Raw genomic sequence first — 22,898 nt, 5'->3', positions numbered from 1 at the left:
ACAGATAGATCGAATTTAATACAAAAAAATTAAAGCTAGGGTACAGTGGTACATTACTATAATCTCCACATTTGGGAGGCTGAGGCAGGCGGATCAGAAGTTTAAAGCCACCTTGGGCTACAAAGTGAGATCCTGTTTCAAAACAAAACAAAACAGGGAAGCTGGGCAAAGATATTGATGGTAGTATCTACTTTGTAGGTACTATTAGGTATTCCTGTAAAGGGGATGAAAATATTAACTATATTAATATATTTCAAATACTTAGGGTAAGTACACAATAAACAGAAAAAAATGCTTACTAGTATATATTTTAAAACAGTGAATGAAAAAACACTTAGTTTTGATTCTTGTGTTTGTTATATTTCATATTTAAGAGTAAGATCTCTCTTAATATTATCACTATGCAGTTACAAATGCCAAGGAAACACATTCTTTTACTAGCTTAATTTAGCATAACTAATCAGACTAACTGAAATGACTGAATGGTCTATCTTACCCATTTCAGGTCTTTTCACATCACTGACTTTAGCAAAGATACAAAGACCTATAAAAGAAGACACAAAACAGAGCATTATATAGTGAAACATCCACTTCACAGATTATAGAACAATAAGTCACTCAAGTGACATTTGCATTCTTGGAGAAAATTTAAGGTGGTAAGGGTAGATGACTTGATCAGAAGTAAAAAATAAAATTGGACTGAGATATTTTCAAATACTCTTACAAACTGTGCTAAACAGCAATTACAGACAAGTTACAGAAGAAGAACATTAGAGCAAGAAGCAAGTTGGAGATCCAACCCTTGGGAGATTGAGTAATTTTCATAAAGTCACAAAGTTAGTTATTACATTAAAAACATGGTCTAAAAACTATTCCCAATTCATTGATTTTCCTATTACCTCACACTATACTTTTTTTTTTTGGCCAGTCCTGGGGCTTGAACTCAGGGCCTGATCACTGTCCCTGGCTTCTTTTTTGCTCAAGGCTAGCACTCTACCACTTGAGCCGCTTCTGGCTTTTTCTGTGTGTGGTGCTGAGGAATCAAACCCAGGGCTTCTTGTATGGGAGGCGAGCACTCTACCACTAAGCCATATTCCCAGCCCCCACTACATTCTTTTATAAACGTGCCTTATAATGATCTTATTATGTCCATGTATCTTACTTAGTAGCCAAATATAAAGTTCGTCATTTGTTAAGCATCATTAAAGAATACATTACAGTGGTACAAAATACTCCTGCCCCCCCCCCTTACTGTTTAAACTGCAGGGGATATAGTCCAGTGGCAGAGCACTTGCCTAGCAAGTGAAGGATCTGGGTTCAGTTACTGTCCATCAACATCTCCCCTACCCCCTGCAACCTGCTTTTAAAAAACAAAGTTCCTTCATCTTATATAGTAGCCCTCTTTGTTGTTTTTTTTTTGGCAAGGAATATGTTCCAAGATCCCCAGTGGAAGTCTAAAACTGCAGATAGTATAGAACCTGTATATACACTACTGTTTTTCACAGATAGAGAGAGAGAGAGAGAGATACCAAAGATATATATTTAATATATAGCATAGTAACAGATTAACAATAATGAAATAGAACAATTATGATACAGTAAAAGTTGTATGAATATCCTTAATCTCAAAATATGGAATTTTCGGGCTAGGAATATGGCCTAGTGGCAAGGGTGCTTGACTCGTATATATGAAGCCCTAGGTTCGATTCCTCAGCACCACATATATAGAAAATGGCCAGAAGTGGTGCTGTGGCTCAAGTTGGCAGAGTGCTAGTCTTGAGCAAAAAGAAGGCAGGGACAGTGCTCAGGTAAAATAATTTTTATATATATGGAATTTTCCACTTATTTTTGAACCAGTCTACTGTGTGTAACTGAAACTGCAGGAAGTGAAACTAGATAGGAGGCTTTCCTTACTTTCTTCTCTGATATATCTACTTTTCCTAGGAAAAAAAAAAGGTATGAGGGGGGATGTTTAGACTTAAGTTATCTGGAATAGGGACTCAACTCAAGCTGTACAACACTCTGCCTATCAAGCATAAAGCCCTGAGGAGGGAAGAAAAAAGAGCTAGGTCTATCAAAGGAGAGAACTAGGGATAATAATCATCACACTTATATCTATTCATAATCATATCACTGTATTTTTTTAAAGATTGAGCACTTCATCAATTACATTGCAATACTAGGACTTCAATGTAGTGAAGTCACTACCTAATAACAGGATCTCTCTGTGGTCACAGCAACAAAGCACACTCACAAAGGAAGGCTGCTTTTCTTGTGATAACTATAACTAAGGATAATTATCTGATTATCCAAGCTTGCCAGGCAAGACACCCAAAGATTTTAAGCCTTACATTTAGGTCTCAAATATACTTCCAAATGCTCAACCTAGCAAAGGTTTCTATCTGGAAATTCTCCAGCTCATTCTTCCCCTTTTGTCTTTCTTTAACGGGGCATATTTCTTTAGGTTCCAAATTAAGGGATGTGGCAAGGAACATATCAGTCAATAATTTAACAGTACTTTTCTTATTTTTCAGGTCATTTTCTAATTGTCATCATTAGCTTCCTTCATATCTGTCCCCCTCTTCTTCTTTGTATTGAGAATTTTACAAGTCTGATTCCTAGTAGAATAATCCCAAATTTCTTTGCATTTTTCTGAGTGACGTGAAGAGGAAAACAACCTAGAAATTCAAACTTTTTTAGATATTATGTTCAGAGAAGTTAAATGAAAACAGGGAAGAACCTTGACTTCCCAGCAAATATGTATTTGAAATGCAACACAATATACATTAACATTGGTTAACATTAATATCCATTAAAACATTTTCACTTGGGCTGGGGATATGGCCTAGTGGCAAGAGTGCTCGCCACGTATACAGGAGGTCCTAGGTTCAATTCCAGCACCACATATACAGAAAATGGCCAGAAGTGGCGCTGTGGCTCAAGTAGCAGAGTGCTAGCCTTAAGCAAAAACAAGCCAGAGACAGTGCTCAGGCCCTGAGTCCAAACCCAGGACTGGCCAAAAAAACAAAACAAAAAAAAAAAAAAAAAAACATTTTCACTTAAAGATTCACATCGGCAATTAAAAAATAATCTCTAGATAACCCTGAGAAATCCATGTTAATTTATTTTTAATCAGACCACGTATTTTCTCTTGCATTAAAAGAAATATATCTAAGCCTCTTCACTATGCTTACTTTTGGACTTTCTGCAAATGCACTAGGACTGGGGCTTGGGCTCAGTGTCTGGGCACTGTCCCTGAGCTTCTTTTTGCTCAAGGCTAGCACTCTACCTCGAGCCACAGTGCCACTTCCAGCTTTTTCTATTTATATGGTGCTGAGGAATCGAAACCAGGGCTTCATGCATGCTAGGCAAGCACTCTACTGCTAAGCCATATTCCCAGATGCAAGAGATTCTTTTTCAAACCCTAAGAACCTACATGAAATGCTGAATCAGGAACCATTCTGCCACCAAATTCTTACAAAGATTAATTTTTTCTTTTAAGAAAATTATCCTAATTTATCCCTAGTATCCAATCATCATTTAATTTGCTAAACGAACATAAGCACTTAGCTATTTGTACGAATCTGTATTTGGTAGATGAACACAATTGGAAATCTGAAGTAGGAAGGGGGGGAAGATGACAAGTTTTGACTGGAACAGAAATAATAAATGTGGCAAAACATTTATCAGCTTACACACTAGCAAAGATAGGATTATAAAAGGGAATGTTTAGAAATATAAGTTACTAGAAAATATATATTGAGGAGAAACATACAGTTGTACCCAGGAGCAAGATGTGGTTAGAACAATTTAGTTAAAAGAAAGGTGTGGAAATAATCGTGTGAATTACCCTACCCTCAGCTCTGGAAAACAATTATGCATATGATATAATTTGTACATCATGTGTTTGGAGTTTTCTTTCCTCCACAGAATTTCTGCATGTTAACCCTCCCAATTAAACCCTAATACACCTAGTTCAATAGCCTGAACGGTATTTATTTCCTTACACATGCATTTATTATGGAGCTACCAAATGTGGGGCATTATAATACAAAGATGAGCAAGAGCTAGTGTTTGCCACTGAGCAGCTTAGTTATCCAGACTTAGCAATCCAGACTCCTAAAACAGATGCAGCAAAGCTGGTACAACTGGTTGGTGTTGAAGTCACCACAAGAGAGGACTTCTAAAGCAGTACTCAAGAATTACATCACAAGTAGCAGAACCTGTTTTTGTATCCATCCATCCACTCCCTCTAGCCTTAACTTGTTGCATGGATGACATGGTGCTCACGATCTTTGCAGTTGGGACAATTAACTGAAGTCAGGTATACATAAATGAAGCTTCCTAAAAGAAGCTGAGGTCGGAGAGGAATGGCTAACTGAAAGGTAAAAGGATCACACTTATGAAACGCAAGGTTTCACTGTCACTTCAAAGTCAGCCAGCATCATCTATATTTCAACACGGAGTCTCTAATACAAATTATCTTTACTAAGAATCAAGACTAAAATGATGTGATCTGCCCCATTCAGCAAAGACCTAAAGTCAAATCGTTGGCAGACGCTATAAAGCTCTACAAACACACACTTACCAAGAATCACCACCACCCCAGTAGGCGGACTGTAAGTAGAACCTACGACACATGAACTGAAATAATTTAACAAGTCTGACTTGAAAGCGATAAAAGAGCAAAGTAAGCCCAAAAGATAGCAGAAATACTGCAGAGGCACTGATAAACAGAAATCACCAAGCTGTCAAGAAAAGAGAAAGCAGGGCAGAGACAGATCCAGAGACCACGTCAGGGTAAGACCCAAGTCGAGGAGAAATTACCGGGAGGCGATGAGCCAGGTAAGCCAACTGTGGCTGTTAAGGAAGATTTCATAACCTGAGCAAGAGGGAGGGTCCCGACGTCTCTTTCTGGTGGTTGGCACTAATAACGATATGACCACATCTCGGGGAGATAACACAGGGTAAAGAGTTGGAGACCGGTTTGCGTGAGGCGCAGAAGTAGTCGAGAACTCTCACAGAGGTCTCAAGGGAAGGCGAGAGGTTGAAGCAGGTGTGACGGAAGGCTGAACTTCCCGACGGACATAGCTCTCCCTTTTGAGAGAGGGAAACCTCTCTTGCTCTGGCGGGAAAGTGGCGGGATTCCACCCGGCCTTCCCGCCAAGACGAGGCCTGCGGCGGCGGCTGCAATGACAGGAAGATGGTTTCCCCGCGGTCCGGGAGAAAAGAGGCCCGGAGGAGCGCCCAAGGAAGCCTCCCGAACGGACAGGGGCCTGACGGCGGCCACCGGGCCGCAGGGGGGAGGGGAGGCGGTCCCGGGGGGGCGGGGCGCAGGAGAAAGCTCGTTCCCCTCTGCAGTCCTCGCTTCCAACCCGCCTCGTCTAAGCCCCCCGGGCCGGGTCCGACACGACCTGCGGGCCCAAACTCCCTCCATCCTCACCCCTCCCCCAGCTTCCCGCCGCCACTCACCGAACCGGAACCGGCGGCTATGCAAAGGGGGTTTCCGGCCGAGCGCGGGAACGTCAAACCCGAGTACTGCCCGCGAACCGGAACTGCCTGCACGACGCCGGAAGCGAGCTCGGCGGCCTCCGGGGAAGGGCGAGGGAGGGGCGGGGGCAGGGCTGGAGGTCAAAGGGCAGAGTGGAGACCCCCCCTGGGAACGCCTGCGTGGAGTGGTCGCGGCCTGAGGAAGCCCGGGGAACGTTTAAGGCCGTAGTCTGGATTTCCTGGGTTACCTTTCAGTCTGAGCCCTTTTCTCTCTCTTGTGCTTGGAATACAGTTAGTGCGACCTTCGTCCTTTACTTTTCTATGTTCCCCCCGGGAAGCTCACCCGTTGGGGATTTGGTTCCGCACCCGGGTTTTTAGAGGATTTTTTTGTTTTTTTGTTTGCTTGGGGTTTTCCTAATTCTCGGTCTTCTTGATAACTTTTTCGGCGTGGCTTTAAATGTTTAGGAACCTGTTGCTTCCCGTATAGATTGAAGACCTGAGATCTAAATGGATCTCAAACTACATTATGACTTAATGAGGATCCTAAGAGTTGGTTCTTATAGAGGGTTCCTGGGAGGAGAGATACTTTACTCTCAACAGTTTCAAAGAAATGATAAAGTGCAGGACAGAGAGAGAGAGACAGTGGATCACCCCTGTAATTCTAGCTACTCTCAGGAGGCGGAGATCTGAGGATGGCAGTTCAAAGCTAGCACTGCAGGTTGCAGGACTTTTAGCTCCACTTCACCACCAAAAAGCTGGAAGTGGAGCTATGGCCCAAGTAGTAGTGTGTCAGCCTCTAAAATGGAATTGGAAATATGAAGCAATGATCTGTAATCCACCCGCCAAGGACCTACCTTTCCTGAGACAGGAAAAGATTCCAGATGCTGAAAGTCCCCCTTCCATTGTTCCTATGGATTAATCTTTATTCTATGCTAGATCTCTCTCCTCCGTTTTCGTTTGCCATAGTGAAGTTGAACTCAGGGCCTCAGAAAGGCGAGACAGGTGCTCTACCACGTATCTCCAGCCCTGTGTTAAACTTTTTAAAGAGAAAATAATGAAAAGAGGTATATTTGTTCATTCACACGATTAACCAGGCCCCACAACACAGCTAACCTGTACCTGTGTAGATGGCTTTGAGAATGCTTCCAAGATGGCAACTACATTCTGAGCTCAGTCTTAAAAGAGGAAAAACTCTGGCAGTCCCTAGCCCTTTCTGTACCCTCAGTAGCTGGGAAAGTGGAGTGCTTGCTTACTTTAAGGGATCATGCCTTGTCAAGTGTATAAGAATGGATTCTATCCATCACTTCATATGATCATAGTTTCATGTTGCCAAGTTCGAAGACATAGCAGTAGTGATCACACTTGGAAAATGTCACTCATTGGTACCTTAATCACTCCACAGATCTATTCATTTAGATTAAACTCTGTCTTATTTCTAGGAAATAACCATGCATAAAGAGGAATTTCACCTGCAGTTTTTCATGTGCGTGATTCAATCCCGCCGAGTAGTCAGGACTTCTCAGCCAACAGGTATCACTACAGGGATAGGGAGCCTTAATATAGGGTGCGAATTTCTAGTGTAATTAGGGTCTTAGGGACTAAATGACCTTGCTCATTCCATTTCCATTATAAACTATTTGTCATGGAATTATGTCTTTTCCTTGTACAAATATAAGTGAGTTGTTAGCCCAGCGTGTGGGGAAAGGCGCAGGTAGATAAGGAGGTCTTGGGAATTGGGGAGGGGAGATGTGTAGCCCTTGAGATGTTCATTGATTTCTATATCCTTAGTAAATTATGACAGCCTCTCATTTGTAATTAGCACTTCAAAACTTAAAAAATGATCAATCAAGGCTCTTCTCTTGGGTAACAGAAAGAAAAAATGCTCTCATAGATAAGAGCTTGAAAATCTGTACTTATGTGTTCTGCTTTGCCTTGTTTATGTCAAAGGAATAGAATCTTTTTTTTTTTTTTTTTTGGCCAGTCCTGGGCCTTGGACTCAGGGCCTGAGCACTGTCCCTGGCTTCTTCCCGCTCAAGGCTAGCACTCTGCCACTTGAGCCACAGCGCCGCTTCTGGCCGTTTTCTGTATATGTGGTGCTGGGGAATCGAACCTAGGGCCTCGTGTATCTGAGGCAGGCACTCTTGCCACTAGGCTATATCCCCAGCCCAGGAATAGAATCTTTTGAAGGTAAAATAGTTACTGAGAACAGACCTCACTTCTCTTGATTTTCCTCCACTGCATTTGTAGAGAGAAAGGTCTGCATAGCTGAAAGACAGGGAAAATGAAAGGGAGAAAGGAGCACATTCTTTTCCCTGAACCCCACCATGAGGGTGACATAAAACTATTGCTTCTTAGCTGAAGAAGCTTCAACTTCCAGCATGGTCATACCAAAGCCACCATCAAGCAGCGATTCCTGCAAGAGTCTAGAAATTGTGGATGAGCCAAACACCATGGACAACATACCTATTTTGAAAACTGGTGAGAAATGAGGGTGAATAAGGGAAAAGAGTGTGAAAAGCACTATTATTAGAAAGTGAAAAGTTTATACATACTAGAAATAAGAGTTTGAAATGTGAATTAAGAGAAAGCTGTGTGTGTGTGTGTGCATTTGTGGGTGTAAGAGAGAAGAGAGAGGGGAAGGGAAGGAGGGAGGAGAAAGAAATCTGGGAAATTGTAGAAAAAAAATGTTTCTTTCCGAAGAATAATTTACTCAGTATTTGTTTTAGGTAGTCTTTCTAGTGCTATAACAAAATGCCTAAGGCTGTGTAATGCATGAAGGAAAGAAATCATTTAGTTCTCAATTTGAGTTCAATGCCCAAGATTTGGCAACTGCAGTTGCTTGGCCCCTGGTGAAGATTCCTTTGGCTGTGTCATGTAATGTCAGATAGCATCATGGCAAAAACATGCATATGAGAGAGAGAGAGAGAGAGAGAGAGAGAGAGAGAGAGAGAGAGAGGGAGAGAGAGAGAGAGAGAGAGGGAGGGAGAGAGATTACATGACCAGAAAAGGAAGCCAGAGAGTAAAAAAGGGTCCGGTTTGGCTATTTTATTGCGGAAACTAATTGAGGTCCTGTAGAGACTGCATTAATTCTTCCAAAATCAGTGCCTCCAGTAACCTGTCCTCTACTGGACTCCAATCCGTCCCTCCCTCCCTTTTCTCCTCCTTCCCTCCCCTTTTCCCTCTCTCTCTCCCTTCCCTCCTTCCTTTCTTCCTTCCTATAAAGACAAAAAAGTTATTTAGCTCACAGGTTTCTCTTAAATGTTTTACCACCCTCTTAACATTGCTGCACTTCTAAGCTTTTAATACACAAACCCCTTAACAGATATTAACTCAAACCATACCCAAATTTAACTGGCACCCTCATACTATAAACTACTAAACTGGTTTAACTTATTGTCAGCAACCTTTGTATAGAAAAATGTGAAACTTGTCAGGCAGTGGTGTCTCATACTTGTAATTCTAGCTACTAAGGAGACAGAGTTCTGAGGATCAAAGTTCAAAGCCAGCATGGGCAGAAAATCTGTGAGCTTTCTATTGTTGGTGATGGTGATGGGGCTTGAACTCTGGGCCTAGGCATTATCCCTGAGCACTGGTGCCCGCTTAATCTGTTAGACTTTTATCTCCAGATAACCAGCAAAAAGCCAGAAGTGGAGGTGCAGGGGCTGGGAATATGGCCTAGTGGCAGAAGTGCTTGCCTCCCATACATGAAGCCCTGGGTTCAATTCCTTAGCACCACATATATAGAAAATGGCCAGAAGTGGCACTGTGGTTCAAGTGGCAGAGTGCTAGCCTTGAGCAAAAAGAAGCCAGGGACACTGCTCAGGCCCTGAGTTCAAGGCCCAGGACTGGAAAAGAAGAAGGAGGAGGAAGAGGAGGAGGAGGAGGAAAGAAACACTCAGCAACAGCACCCAGGGCCTGAGTTCAAGCCCCACAACCAACAAAAAAATTAAAAATAAAAATAAGTAAAAAGCACATTCAGTTAAGGAGCAACTTCATTACAAGTGATTCTATTATAAAAATTGACCATCGAAATCCATTTAATAATTTTCTCTTGCATGTTTTAAGTATTATTCAATTCAAAAGTAATTTAGAGTTTTAGAAACACATCAATATGTTTCTTCTCAAATACATTTTTACATTGGACGGCATTCACTAAAAATATTCCTTGATTCCCATTTTGTGTTCAGTAATATACTATAAATGATATGAAGGTTATAAAACACAAACGTGTCAGGTTCTCAATGCTGTGGCCAAATGCATGAACGGCTTATGGGAGGAAAGGTTGACTTTTTTATCATGGTGTCAAACCATCATGGTGGAAAGGCATGGTAGTTCAGAGCTGGTCATGTTATGGTGGTGGATAAGAGAGAGACAGAGCAAAAAGAAGGAAGAAGAGGGGGAGAGGGAGGGAATGGGAGAACATTCCTGAGCTTTCCCTTCCATTCCCATCCCCACACTGTTACCACCTGGGTCCCCAATCTATTGGATGGTGATGGCCAACATTCAGGGTGAGTCTAATCCTTTAGTTAATCATGTCTGGAAATGTCCTCATATATACACCCGGAAGTGGGTTTTCCTCATCTCCATTTGTCAATCCAGTTAAATTGATAATGAAGCTTAACCATCACACACGTATAAGACAAATCCTCATCATTGTCCAAGTCACAATTTGATAAGATCTTTGAAATTATTGATTCCAACTACCTTGTATTTTCATATTGAACTTAGCACTAAAAATGTGTCTTAATTAGAGCCAGACTCTAATTAGGCTCCTGCCTATAATCCTAGCCCCAGTGAGGCTTCTATTCCTCCTTTCTTGCCTCCTTCCTTTCCATTTCCTTAATTCCTCTCACCCTTGACCATTAATTTCTCTCACTTCCTCTTTTCCTTCTTTCCAAGAAAATTTGTTGTGCATATACCATGTCCAGGCACTGTACCCAGCAATGGGAATAGAGCAAATATATGCATTGTCCTTATGATTTATCATCTTGTAGCAGAAAGATAGTAATCGCATAGTTACAATGTTTATATACTAGAACAAGTGCTAATACGTTGACAGAAAAATAATATCATGTGGTCAGAGTATAAAACAGAGGACTTCATCTGACCCAAGCAGTCAGAAAACTCAGGAAGGCCTGGGGAATGAGTTTTCGATAGCCATCCAAAGTGGGAAGAGCTTCCAGTAAAGGGGACAACAGGCTCTGAACAGGAAGAAGGGATGTTTGGCTCATTTGAAGAGTAGAGTGGTCCAGCAATACTTGAGTGATGGGAAGGATGGCTAGAGAATGATATGCTGTAAAAGACAGTGTAACAGAGAGATCATGCAGTGCTTTGTGCCTGCAAAACCTGCCTTGTGTAGGTACCGTGCTTTAGGAAATCAACTGAACAGTTGCAAGATCACATTTGTATCCTGAAATGATCTTCTTGGCTTTAGGCAGAGGATGGACCAAGGGGTCAAGAGCAGTTACCTGCTTTAGTGACACTGATGCAACTGCCTTGCTCTGGTATTTTTGCTTCTAATCATTCAGCCCTGCAGGGTATAGTGAGGGACTTGTGTTGTCAAACAACAGAGGTCAGCACAAAGCAGCTGATTCAACACAATTGGTCTGATGTCCCCCTGCTGCTGCTTGCTTCCTGATAAATTCTTAAGGTCTCCTTTCAGGGTGTTCTGCTCTTTTATTTAAGTGCAGCTTCGCATACAATGTTGAGTTCTAGTCTTTAAGCAAAATAAGCTATGTGTTGTTTCTTATTTTATGCCTGGCAGGGATACAACTGCAGCTGCTGTTTTCTCCAACCCCTAGTCCATCCATATAAACAGCTCTGCCTATACTATGATTGATAAGGCAGCATGTGTTTGTGTGTTTCGGTATACAGTGGTTCAACTCTCAGCATAAATCATTTGGTCCTGAAGTGAGTCACAGCAAAAAAAGTGATTTGTACAGGCCTCAACCTTTAATCTGCTGTACTGGTCACCAGCCTCTGTAAAGGTGGTTAGGTCGGGCACCAATAGCTCATGTCTGTAGTCTTAGCTACTCAGGATGCTGAGATATGAGGATAGAGGTTCAAAGCCAGCCTGAGCAGAAAAATCCATGAGATTTTTATCTCCAATTAGCCAGCAAAACGCTAGAGTGGAGTAACAGAATGCTCACCTTGAGTAAAAAAAGCTAAGGGACTACACTCAGGCCCTGAGTTCTAGCCCCAGTACTGGCAAGCACACACACACACAATCATCCTCCCCCGCCCCGCGTGCTTGCTATTCTATCGTTTCCTTGGAAGAGAAGACCTTACTGTCATATTCGTCCCTCCATCTACGCCATCTGTTTCAGCATTACCCATGCTTCCCAAAGCCTGTCTCATCTTTTGACAAGTGCATTCACACTCAGATGGTTTATGCAAAGTTATCCTAACATTTCCAGTACATCTGTTATGTAGACATTGTGACTGTGATCTGTGGCCCAAGTTCCTTCCAAGCAGGCATACTTGCTTATAAAAAGACATTTCCTTGAAAACAAAAACAGGAATAAAGACCACATGGCTTGGCCAGGTGTGGTGGCTCATGCCAGTGTTCCCTGCTACTCTCAGGAGATCTAGGTAGGAACATCCCAGTTCTAAGCCAACCTGGGAAAAGTTAGCACCCTATGTGAAAACAAAACCAACAAAATGAAAGGACTGGGGGTCATGGCTCAAGTGTATGGCTTAAGTAGCAGAACAACTTTCCAGCAGACATGAGGCCTAATACTAATATGTAAACAACAAATAAAAATCCTATGGCATTGCTGTGCCCCAACTCCACAATTTCCGATTTCTAAGTCCCAAGTAGAACCAAGAATTTTTGTTTCTAATCAATTTCCTGATCTTGCTAGTTTCCCTAGACTGGAGCTAAGATTCATTGACTTTAACTAACTAGGACTCATGGAGAAGCTCAAAATGCTTGTAATGTTTGATGTGGGGCCTATGTCAGAAACTGTGATATTAATGACTAATAAAAGTCACATGTCCCAGTTGAAATGAAAAGTGGCTTCCCAGTGCAGATAATGCTTTTACACCTGCACATAGGGTCTGTCTTCATGGAACTCATGAATTCTGTCAAAGTGAGAGAGCCAGATAGATATTGTTTCAATCCAGGAAGAGGCTCATGCCTGATGGCTACAAGAGTTTTATAACACTAACCCATCAAATCCATCTAGTCTATTTATTCTAGTCCAAAGGAAATCTTAGGAGTCCTCTGATAGAACACACCTAATTTGTCACTGCCTTTTGTGTGTGTGTGTGCCAGTCCTGAGGCTTGACTTCTTGGCCTCAGCACTGTCCCTGAGCTTTTGTGCTCAAGGCTAGTGCTACTTGAACCACAGCTCCACTTATGGCTCATTTGTGGTTCATTGGAGATTAGAGTTTGATGGATTTTCTTGCCTGGGCTGGCTTCAAACTGTGATCCTCAGATCTCAGCCTCCTGAATAGTTAGGACTACAGGTGTGAGCCACTGGCCCTGGCTAGACCTTTGCATGTGCTATTTTGCCCAAAAGCTGTCACTCTAGAACTCTTCAGAATGCTTCCTAAATGTCATCTCCTTTTTTTTTTTTTTTTAGTGGTGAACAGTTTTTATTCAGGCAATGAAACATGGAAAAAATATATTAATCATAATTTCATTTGTGTGACTATAACTCTTAGAAATATTTACTTGACATATAAAAAGGAAGTTACTATGAATATAAAATCTATGTAGATGAGGAGTCCAAAAGTTTCCACCCTCCCAGCAGGTGGGGATGGGGTGGGAGCTGGTGTGCAATAGGCATTTACTTGTTGGCACAGCATACAATGGGGATCTATTGACAAACACACACTTGCTAATAGCAATACTGAAAAGTTTACTGCTGTCTCTGAGAGTTAAAGAACTGCCTGGATCCTGTTCCGAGGCCAGGAAGGACTGAGGCTGAGAAGGAGCCCAAGGCTGTGTGTGGTGCGACCTACACGCTGCCCTGTGTCTGGACTGAATGTGGTTTCAGAGTTTGGATTTTTATCAAGTCCATTTGAAAATGATTCATAAATACAGCATACCAGTTAATGGTGTGGTGTGTATTCCAGATGCCGCTAAAGGCAGAGGAGAGAGAGTGGCATCCTGACAGCAAGTGAAAAGTCCACACAGAGAAGGTCTAGGCCACCCCAGCTCCCAGGCTGGCCTCCTCTGAACAGTGAAAGCATCATACAGACTGTCACAGGCCAGCATTGCATGCAACATCTCCAAATGAGAACTAGAACCAGCGTCTATATCATTGTGTAACAGCTGTAATCATATTATAGTTAATAAAGTCATTCCTTAGGAATTCTGTTTGTCCAAATCTAACTGCATGCTAAGAGGCACAGGGATGGGATTGCATTTGGACACACACACAAAAAAAAAACTATGAAAAGTGCAATCTTTAGTTTCTAGCTAAATGTCATCTCCTTGACACAGGTTTTCTGGCCTACTTACTTGAGCACCCTTAACACTCTTCTTGCCCAGGTTTACTTTTTTCATAACACTTATCATTGCATTGTTTAACATATGCTTTCCTCGCTAGCATGTAAATGCCATGAGGATGGAGTTTTGCTTGTTTGTTTGTTTGCATTTTATTTTCCAGTTTGGGATTTTTCTGGGTAAAAGAGGGCCTCACATGTAATAGCTGCTTAGGATTTGTTGAATGGAAACATGAAACCTGTAATGTTACTTGTTTTTCTCTTGGTTTAGAATCACACTTAGGGGATTGCCAAGCCTACTTTTCATTCTGAAGTGTCCTGATAACACTGCTACTAACATCACCATCTAACCAATCATCATCTTCTTTATCTTCTCATCACACAGGTTTTGATAAAGATCTTTACCCATCTCAAGTCAAGTTATGATACCATGCTAGTGGTATTAACTGGATGGGCTTACATCTATGGCATACAACATCTGCTTCATTGCCCTCATCAATCTCAGATTCTGGTAATCATTGTCAAAGGTCTTTTTTTTTTTTTTTTTTTGCCAGTCCTGAGCCTTGAACTCAGGGCCTGAGCACTGTCCCTGGCTTCCTTTTGCTCAAGGCTAGCACTCTGCCACTTGAGCCACAGCGTTACTTCTGGCCATTTTCTATATAGGTGGTACTGAGGAATCATACCTAGGGCTTCATGTGTGGGAGGCAAGTACTCTTGCCACTAGGCCATATTCCCAGCCCCCAAAGGTCTTCTATCTACGTAAACTGCTCCACAATATAGGAGTAATGGCTAGTTGTGTCTTGATCTGGAGGGTGTTGGCCAAAACTCTGGACATTTTCATTTACCTGTCTGTAGCATACAGGGCTGAGAGACAGAGCATAGGAGCCAGGCTAAAGTACTCCAGCTTCTTTCCTTACATGTGCTACATTATATAGTGGCTGGAGAATTCTCTTTCAATATTTCTCTTTCCCTCTCTTTCTCTGCTAGGTTCAGCTATACTAAACTCTGAATTCTAGCTGCTAACTTGAACTACTGAGGAAAGTAGAGTATATATTAAACAAGGACAGTTTCCTAGCAGTAATTTCTATACTTCGGTAATTGAAGTAGATAGTAGATACATCCCCTCATGAGAAGCCTTTCAGAGGAATCCAGGATCTCCTGAAATGTGCAATTCAGCTTTCTTGTTTGGAGGAAGAATCCAGAGCATACTTGTTTTTATAGCCTAATTAAACCATTCCAACAATGAAAATAATCTTGGCATGAGATGATCACTATTGGCTTATTTTGGTTGCCTTAAGAATATGTTAGCACCACCCTTTTCCTTTTCCTTTGTACCAATCCTGGGGCTTGAACTCTGGGCCTGAGCACTGTCCCTGAACTCCTTTTTGCTCAAGGCTGGCACTCTGCTACTTGCCACAGCACCACTACTGGCTTTTTCTATGATTAATTGGAGATAAGAGTCTCATGGACTGTCCTGCTTGGGCTGGCTTCAAACTGTGATCCTCACATCTCAGCCTGTGAGTAGCTAGGATTATAAGCATGAGCCACCTGTGCCCAGCTTGTAAGCACCATGTTTTGTTTTCCTGTCTAACTTGCTGCATTGCACTTATTGATTGCGATCTAAGTCTGCTGATCTGTATAGTTTACTCCTGACACTTTAAGGCATACCAATTTGTATGACAATGTTGAGAACTCTTCCTCAGCAGTTTTCTTTTTTTGTGCAGGTACTAGGGCTTGAATTCAGGACCTGAATGCTGTCCCTTAGTTTTTTCACTCACGTTTAGTGCTCTACCACTTGAACCACACCTCTACTTCCTGCTTTTTGGTGATTAGAGATAACAGTCTCATGGACTTTCCTGCCCAGGCTGTCTTTGAGCCCTGATTCTCAAATCCTAGCCTCTCGAGTGACTAGCATCACAGGCATGAGCCACTGGCACCCAGCTGCTAGAATTCTTTATATAGAGTCTAGATGCCAGTCATTTATCAGATGTATGATTTACTTTTTCCCGCTGTTCTGTTGCTTGTCTTCTTCCTTTCGTGTGTGTGTGTGTGTGTGTGTGTGTGTGAGAGAGAGAGAGAGAGAGAGAGAGAGAGAGAGAGAGAGAGAGAGAGAGATTGTTCTGGGGCCTCCCATTCTTGTTAGCTTTTTTGCTCAGGCTGGACCTCAACCACTTGAGCCACAGCTCCACTTCTGGCCTTTTGCTGGTTACTTAGAGATAAGAGTCTTTTGGATTTTGTCTGTCCAGGCTGGCTTTGAACTCATATCATCAGCTCTCAGCTTGAACACTAGGATTTTCAGAAGCTTGACCCACTAGTGCCCAGCATCTTCTTACTTTCTCCATGGAACACTTGCAGCACAAAAGTTTTTCATTTTACTCAGACAAATGGTTTTAAGGCCCATTCAGAATGTGCACAGGGAGAAACAAAAGTAAGCAAGAGGAAGATCATTAGAAAAAGCAAGAAGGGGTTTGCCTGTGAAGAGGCATTAAAATAAAGGCCTGGGGTGGAGCAAAGGATAGAAGAGGTCTGGAACTTCTTGCCCATATTCCCAGGGTGCAGCTTGTTTCCTGTGAGGTCCCACAGACATGGTTACTAACAGAATCCTGCACCTCTCCTACCGCAGGCTGGAGAAGCGGCTGCCACAACAGCCCTTTTACTTCTTGGCAGTTTCTTTCCATTCAATTAGCTTCTTGGCGTTTTCGCTGAGAAAAATTATGCAAATGTAGGAGTTTTTGAGGTTGAATTATAGATAAAGACGGGTACTGTGTGTCTCAAAGGCAGGGACTCAGTTTCATTTACCTTTTCATCTGGCAGCACCTCATAGGCAACAAAACGGGGTGGGGGGTGGGGGGGGCCCCCACACAGACTCCTGGCCGAAGTTTGCTGACAGAGGAGAGACAGGGCTAAAGGAGGAGGTTTTACTTGCAATTACCAAAGATATTTGAATAGGAAGAGTCTCAGGAGATCTGGAAAGGAAAGAGTTGTCACTGTTGAAAACCAGACGCAGCGACTAAATATGGACAGGAGCAGATGGCTCCCAAGAAACGGATGAGGTCCTCCAAGATCCAGGGGAGATGGGAGGACGCTGGAGCAGCTTACTTACTGGAGTCGAATTCTTAGGGGAGGAGGAAGAGGAGGAGAGAAGCAAGCAGCGGGAGGCGGGGCCTCCTCGCCAGCATCTGCTAGTGGAGGCTGGGAGAGCCTGGCCGCCTCCTCCCCGCCCTGGGCCCCCACCTGGCTCCTCCCCGAGCTCGCCAAGCTCCCCTCCCCCCCTTTCCCAAGGACAATCTGCAAGAAAGCAGTGGCGGCAGAGGAGAGCTTAAGACTAAATAAAAGGCAAGAAGGAGGGAGGCACTCGGTGAAGAGCTGGAGGGGGTGGGGGAGCCGGCAGTGAGGTGGTGGCCGCGTGCAGGGAAGGAAGCGGTGGTGGGGAGAACTGATAGGAGCCGAGGTGCAAGAAGAGGTGATATGGCATCGGAAGCCCGAGCCAGAAGGGGGGATGGGTGCCAGGCGGTGGTGAAGGAACCTTGCTAGCCCTTTGGTGATCTCCCTGCAGTTGCACGCTCACCTCAATTCCCTGGGACTCCGGGATGGGTGGACAGGGTCCTGGTCAGCGTTGCCCTTGTCCGACCGACCCCCATCGCTGGCACACATCCAGTTCAGTCTGTGCACCTGTGAGGCCACCCTTCCGCCTGCCTACCTCCTCCCGCACCGCGTGCCCATACCCACACTCATGTGATCTTAGGTATTGATACTTAGCATTCGTGTCTGGCTTTGCGCGTCACTGTGGGTCAGGAAAGGATGCTTCTATACGTATCTGCATGCGTATCTGTGACCCGTGGCCCTTCTATCCTGGAGAAACAGAAGATTGTGAGCCCTTGTGTATTGGTCAGAGAGCTCCTAACCCCCTTTCTTAGCCGGAATTCATTCTGCGGCGTCAGCCTCAGGGGTGGGAGAGCTTTGGGGGCCCTCTGATGAGCCTTCTATCCCTGTAAAGCACTCTCAAACTGAATGAGAAGAAAACACTGGAGGAAAAAGACATCAGCACACTCAGAAGTCTGCCTCTTTTCAAATTTTCGGGTTCCCATTTGCTACTTAGGCTTTTTCAAGAACTGCAGTAGTTTGGACATTAACAGTGTAATTAAATAAGATAGTTTCTGTGTGTATGTGTATTTGGGTTCCTAAGCTTCTAAGTACTAGTTATGTTTGGGTGTTTGTATTTTTGTTTTGGTGGGGGAGGGGCTGTGTGTGTGTGTGTGTGTGTGTGTGTGTGTGTGTGTGTGCTGGTACTGGGACTTGTGTTTGTGCTGGTACTGGGGCTTGAACCCAGTGTCTAGGTACTGTTTCTTAGCTTTTTTGTTCAAGGCTGGCACTCTACCTCTTGAGCCACACTTTCACTTCTGTCTTTTTAATGGTTAGTTGGAAATAAGAATCTCATAGACTATCTTGTCCAGGCTAGCTTTGAACCCCACTCTTCAGACCTCAGTCCTCTCAGTAGTACTACAGGTCCGAGCCAGTGGTATCTGGCTCTGAAGATGTTTTATTGCTGATGTTAGGCATCAAACATAAGGCATGCAGAGGCAAATTCTGTTCTACTGAGTTAAATCCCCTGGTCTGAGTGTTTTTGGAAGTAGACTGTGAAGGTATACCTGTCTCCAAACCTATTTTAAACTTTTCATACATTTGTATTTCATATAGTGCATCCGTTCGCTAATGTTTTCGACAAGTGTTTATTGAGTTTCTGCTGTGGGCACAGATTTCTCTAATCTTTGGTAGGCCATGATCATATCTTTTCTTTGAGGAGGTCTCAGTCTAGTAAGGCAAAGTCAGTGGTGCAATCTAGTCAGTAGTGAGCAAGCCACTTATTTTTTAATAGAGGGACACACAATATTTTAGGCTTCACAGATTAGCGGGTCTTTGCTGCAATAGAGACTATCTTGCTGTTTTAGCACAAAAGCCATTACAGATAATATGGGAACCAATGAGGGGAATATAGACATTACAAGTTTTCCCTCCAGTATAGGATCTTGATATGTTGCCCAACGCTGGCCTTAAACTTTGGGGCTCAAACAGTAATCAGTTTGTCCTCCCTTGTAGTGGGACCACAGGCATGTATCACTGTGCCTGACAACACCAAAATCTTCATTTCATGTATTTTTTCACATGTCATGGAATATATATTTGCAACCCTTAAAAAATATGAAACTGGGGGCTGGGGATATGGCCTAGTGGCAAGAGAGCTTGCCTCATATACATGAGGCCCTGGGTTCGATTCCCCAGCACCACATATACAGAAAACGGCCAGAAGTGGCGCTGTGGCTCAAGTGGCAGAGTGCTAGCCTTGAGCAAAAAAGGAAGCCAGGGACAGTGCTCAGGCCCTGAGTCCAAGGCCCAGGACTGGCCAAAAAAAAAAAAAAAAAAAAAAAGAAAAAAAGAAACTGTTTTGTAGCTTGTTACCATATGAAAGCATGGGAGTGGCTGGATTTGGCACTTCAGGCTGTAGTATATGGACCCTTGATCTAACTCAACCCTGTGTTAGCACAGAAGTAATTAAAGTACCACTACAGGTATTTAAGTGGTAATGAATAATCCAGTTCTGAAGGATACATGATTTAGAGGCCCCAAAAGAAGCCTCACAGAATTATTAATAGTCAGTAAAGGTTTCATGGGTTAGAATGTGCTAGACCTTAAATGATGGAGTGGAATGTGGCTCTGAGGAAACAGGTAGGGTATTCTAGGAATACCCTAGGAACAAGGAATGCAAGGTGCAGGGTCCCTATGCACAAAAGCCAGTGTGACTGCTGTGACTTTCAGACAGAAATGGAGTGGAAAACCTGTGAATGAAGTGATTGGCAGGGGCTCAATCTTTGTAGCTTTGAATGCCAACCTGAGAAATTGGGACTTGACCTGTCAGTACTATTGATGTATTATGCTTACTTATTTTTAGTTAGTTATTTAGTTGGCCATGGAACTTGAACTGAGGGACTGTGCTCTAACACTTTGAGCCACAGCACAGTTTTCTAGTGGTCAATTGGAGACAAGAGTCTCAGGGACTTTCCTCCTGGGACTGGCTTCAAACCTCAACCAACCTCGATCCTCAGATAGTCTCCTGAGTAGCTAGGATTACAGGTGTGAGCCACTGGCACGCAATGTATTGTGTTTATTGATCTATGTTTTTTGTTTCGTGTGTGTGTGTGTGTGTGTGTGTGTGTGTGTACACGCGTGCGTGTGACTTGGACTTAGGGGTGGGCGCTCTTCCTTAACTTTTCTTTTCAAGGCTGGCACTCTACCACTTAAACCACACCTCCACATCTGGCTTTTTGCTGCTTAATTGTAAATAAGAATCTTTTCTGCCCAGGCTGGCTTCTAACTGCTATCCTCAGATCTTAACCTTCTTAGTAGCTAGAATTATAGGCATGAGCCACTAGAGGTAGGAGCCTCAGTGCCTGGTTATTAATCTGTGTCTTCTGTCTGTCCTATATGTGTCTTACTGCATGCATTTTATCCGTTGGGGTGTTTATGTGGTTTGTGTCTGTATAAACAGCTGCCCTGATTTCCCCATATGCAATGCAAAAAACACAACCTTTAAAGCTCTTGTTCCTTTGCACAAATCTTCTCCATTAAACCCTCAGGGACCAGTGACTATCCCATGAAAGTTTATTTTGTGACTGATAAAGTAAAGAAGGGAACAACAAGCTGAGTAAGTCTAGCTGTCATAGTAAACTATTTAGTTAGAGGCCATGAGGACGGAGAAAAGGGAATGAACAAGGAAACTGATAAGAAGGGAGACAAATAGGATTTGGTGATGGTTTTGAATGTGAGATGGTTGAATCTTAAAAGTAACAGGTTTTGGGGCTGGGGATATGGCCTAGTGGCAAGAGCGTTTGCCTCGTATACATGAAGCCCTGGGTTCGATACCCCAGCACCACATATACAGAAAATGGCCAGAAGTGGCGCTGTGGCTCAAGTGGCAGAGTGCTAGCCTTGAGCAAAAAGAAGCCAGGGACAGTGCTCAGACCCTGAGTCCAAGGCCCAGGACTGGCAAAAAAAAAAAGTAACAGGTTTTAACCTGGACAGCTGGGAGACTGATGATTTTATTGGTGTTTAGAGATTGAAAAAAATGTATCTTATGATTTCCTTTGAGATATAATCCATATCAATGGACATAGGATGATATATCCATGACTCCTGTGCACATCTGTGTGCATGTGGCAACGATTTTGAGGTTATTCTTCCTATTCAATATTATACAGTGGGAGGAGCAAGACCCAAAGACAAAAGATCAAGACTTGAGAGGGAAAGGAAGACCTGTAGAAAGCCCCTAATTCCTTACTTTGGCACCATTATTTTGCCCAAACGCCAATATACCTTTTTAAGCTCAAACTCCAAACTCAGCTCCATGCCCTATACCCATTTACTTAATTTCACAATATTGAGCCCTAATCTTAACTGTGATTTGTACCCTCAGTAAGACTCCTTCCTTCTTTAAAAGGGGAGAATCTCCTAAGCTAAACCTTCTTTTTCCCTTTCCTTCTTCCTTTCTTATTGCTGTTAACCGCCCTTCTCCTTGACCTTAGCTTATTCTCCAAATAGGTTCCAATTGGAATGGGAGAAAATCAAGAGGGATTAGCCAGGACGTCTGCAATCTTGGGTTTGATTACTGTGACATTTCAGCAAGTCATTCTGAGTGGGTGTGGCTTCCTTCTCTGGAAGAAGTCCAAAACTCCCAGGCTGTACAGCACAATGTTGGTGTAGTGGAAGAGCCAGACTTGGGTAGCTCTAACTAGTCTAACACAGACATTTCTTGAGCAGGTATCGCTTTGATCCAGTTGTAGCTTAACTGACTATTGCCTTCGATTCTAGAGTGGATCATGACCCATGAAGAGCACCATGCGGCCAAAACCCTGGGGATTGGCAAAGCCATCGCTGTATTAACTTCTGGTGGAGATGCCCAAGGTAAGGTAGAAAAGACCAAAAAAAAAAGAAAGAAAGAAAAAAGAAACCTGTCTTGGTAGGACTTGTAGGATTTCTTGACTCCCCTTAGCCTGTAGATTAAGTTGAATCTTCTGTAGATTCACATTGAAATCTAGGCCTTCTTAAGAATTCCTGTCAGGTCAAAGTCCTTAAGTGCATTTGGATTTTAGGTACTGTTTTAATTTGCCAAATCCTTCTAAGTCTTCTCTCCAAGTTCTTCTGAAACTATTTCAGTCTCTGGTACCTGAAAGTGGTGTTTTCTTGAGAAACATTGGAAACTAACTAAAGAGATGAAATTATTGAGGCAGCAATAGATAGATTCGCTACAAGCACTTGGTAAACAGTGAGAAAGGGTGGACACCAGGATATGAATTTCTGTGTCCTCAGCTAGATCCTCAGGCTTTAACTGATATCTGGAGAGTTCTTGCATGGACCAACACCAGCCAACAATCTGTTTGCTCAGGCTTTTCTTGATATTTTTCCTCCTGTCGGTCTTAAATCAGAACAGCAGGAGTTAGTCAGATCCATTAGGGGATAGAGGTGCAGAAAAAAGAGCCAGAAAAACTCTTTCTCTCTCTGTTAGAATTCAAGAAACCTGGGGATCATAAAATTCAGGTATATAGAAAAAAAAAGTAGGAGAGAAGGAATGTGTAATTTTTAAAATTCATGTACACTTTGATCTTTTTGGGTGTTCAAGTTTATAATATACTGAAGAGGGGCTAATAGAACATGGAGATATGGTGATGGGATGAAGAAAGATATTTTCTCTCTAGTCTGCACCCCTCCCCTCCTCTATGCCTCTGAACCTAGCTTTCCTAGACTTTGCATGAAGCACCCCCTTGGTATCAAGTTGTGGTGAAGAAGCTGATCTCCTTTGGCAACATAGTTTCATGGAGAAAGATGGTTTGTATCTTGGAATTCAGGCCCATAAGTAAAATTAACCAAGTATATATCCCTCAAAGAAAGCATTCTTATGTAAT

The 22,898-nt window shown here is 42.9% G+C and overlaps 2 protein-coding genes across 8 annotated transcripts in view; one reads left to right on the top strand and one right to left on the bottom strand.

Moving 5' to 3' along the window:
• Senp1 (SUMO specific peptidase 1) overlaps positions 1-5,454 on the bottom strand; it is a 59,141-nt gene extending 53,687 nt beyond the window's left edge. Inside the window, exons 1-2 of one of the 3 annotated variants that reach the window (XM_048365584.1) lie at positions 4,828-5,454; positions 497-544 (exon numbers count right to left, since the gene is read on the bottom strand). In XM_048365584.1, coding sequence (XP_048221541.1) covers positions 497-544; positions 4,828-4,879 — 100 coding nt within the window. In that variant the 5' untranslated portion in view covers positions 4,880-5,454. The remainder of the gene's footprint in view (positions 1-496; positions 545-4,827) is intronic. The other 2 variants (XM_048365593.1, XM_048365598.1) reach the window with 2 other exon arrangements.
• The window catches only part of Pfkm (phosphofructokinase, muscle), a 43,713-nt gene continuing 25,641 nt past the window's right edge, over positions 4,827-22,898 (top strand). Inside the window, exons 1-3 of one of the 5 annotated variants that reach the window (XM_048365535.1) lie at positions 6,930-7,020; positions 7,846-7,968; positions 21,808-21,900. In XM_048365535.1, coding sequence (XP_048221492.1) covers positions 6,939-7,020; positions 7,846-7,968; positions 21,808-21,900 — 298 coding nt within the window. In that variant the 5' untranslated portion in view covers positions 6,930-6,938. Of the gene's footprint in view, positions 4,846-6,929; positions 7,021-7,845; positions 7,969-17,222; positions 17,281-21,698; positions 21,718-21,797; positions 21,901-22,898 lie in introns of those variants that run through there. The other 4 variants (XM_048365562.1, XM_048365543.1, XM_048365552.1 and 1 more) reach the window with 4 other exon arrangements.

Source organism: Perognathus longimembris, chromosome 1 (genome assembly GCF_023159225.1).
Source record: "Perognathus longimembris pacificus isolate PPM17 chromosome 1, ASM2315922v1, whole genome shotgun sequence".
In the NCBI taxonomy this organism is placed as follows: Eukaryota; Metazoa; Chordata; class Mammalia; order Rodentia; family Heteromyidae; genus Perognathus; species Perognathus longimembris.
This window is presented reverse-complemented; position numbering and strand designations above follow the sequence as displayed.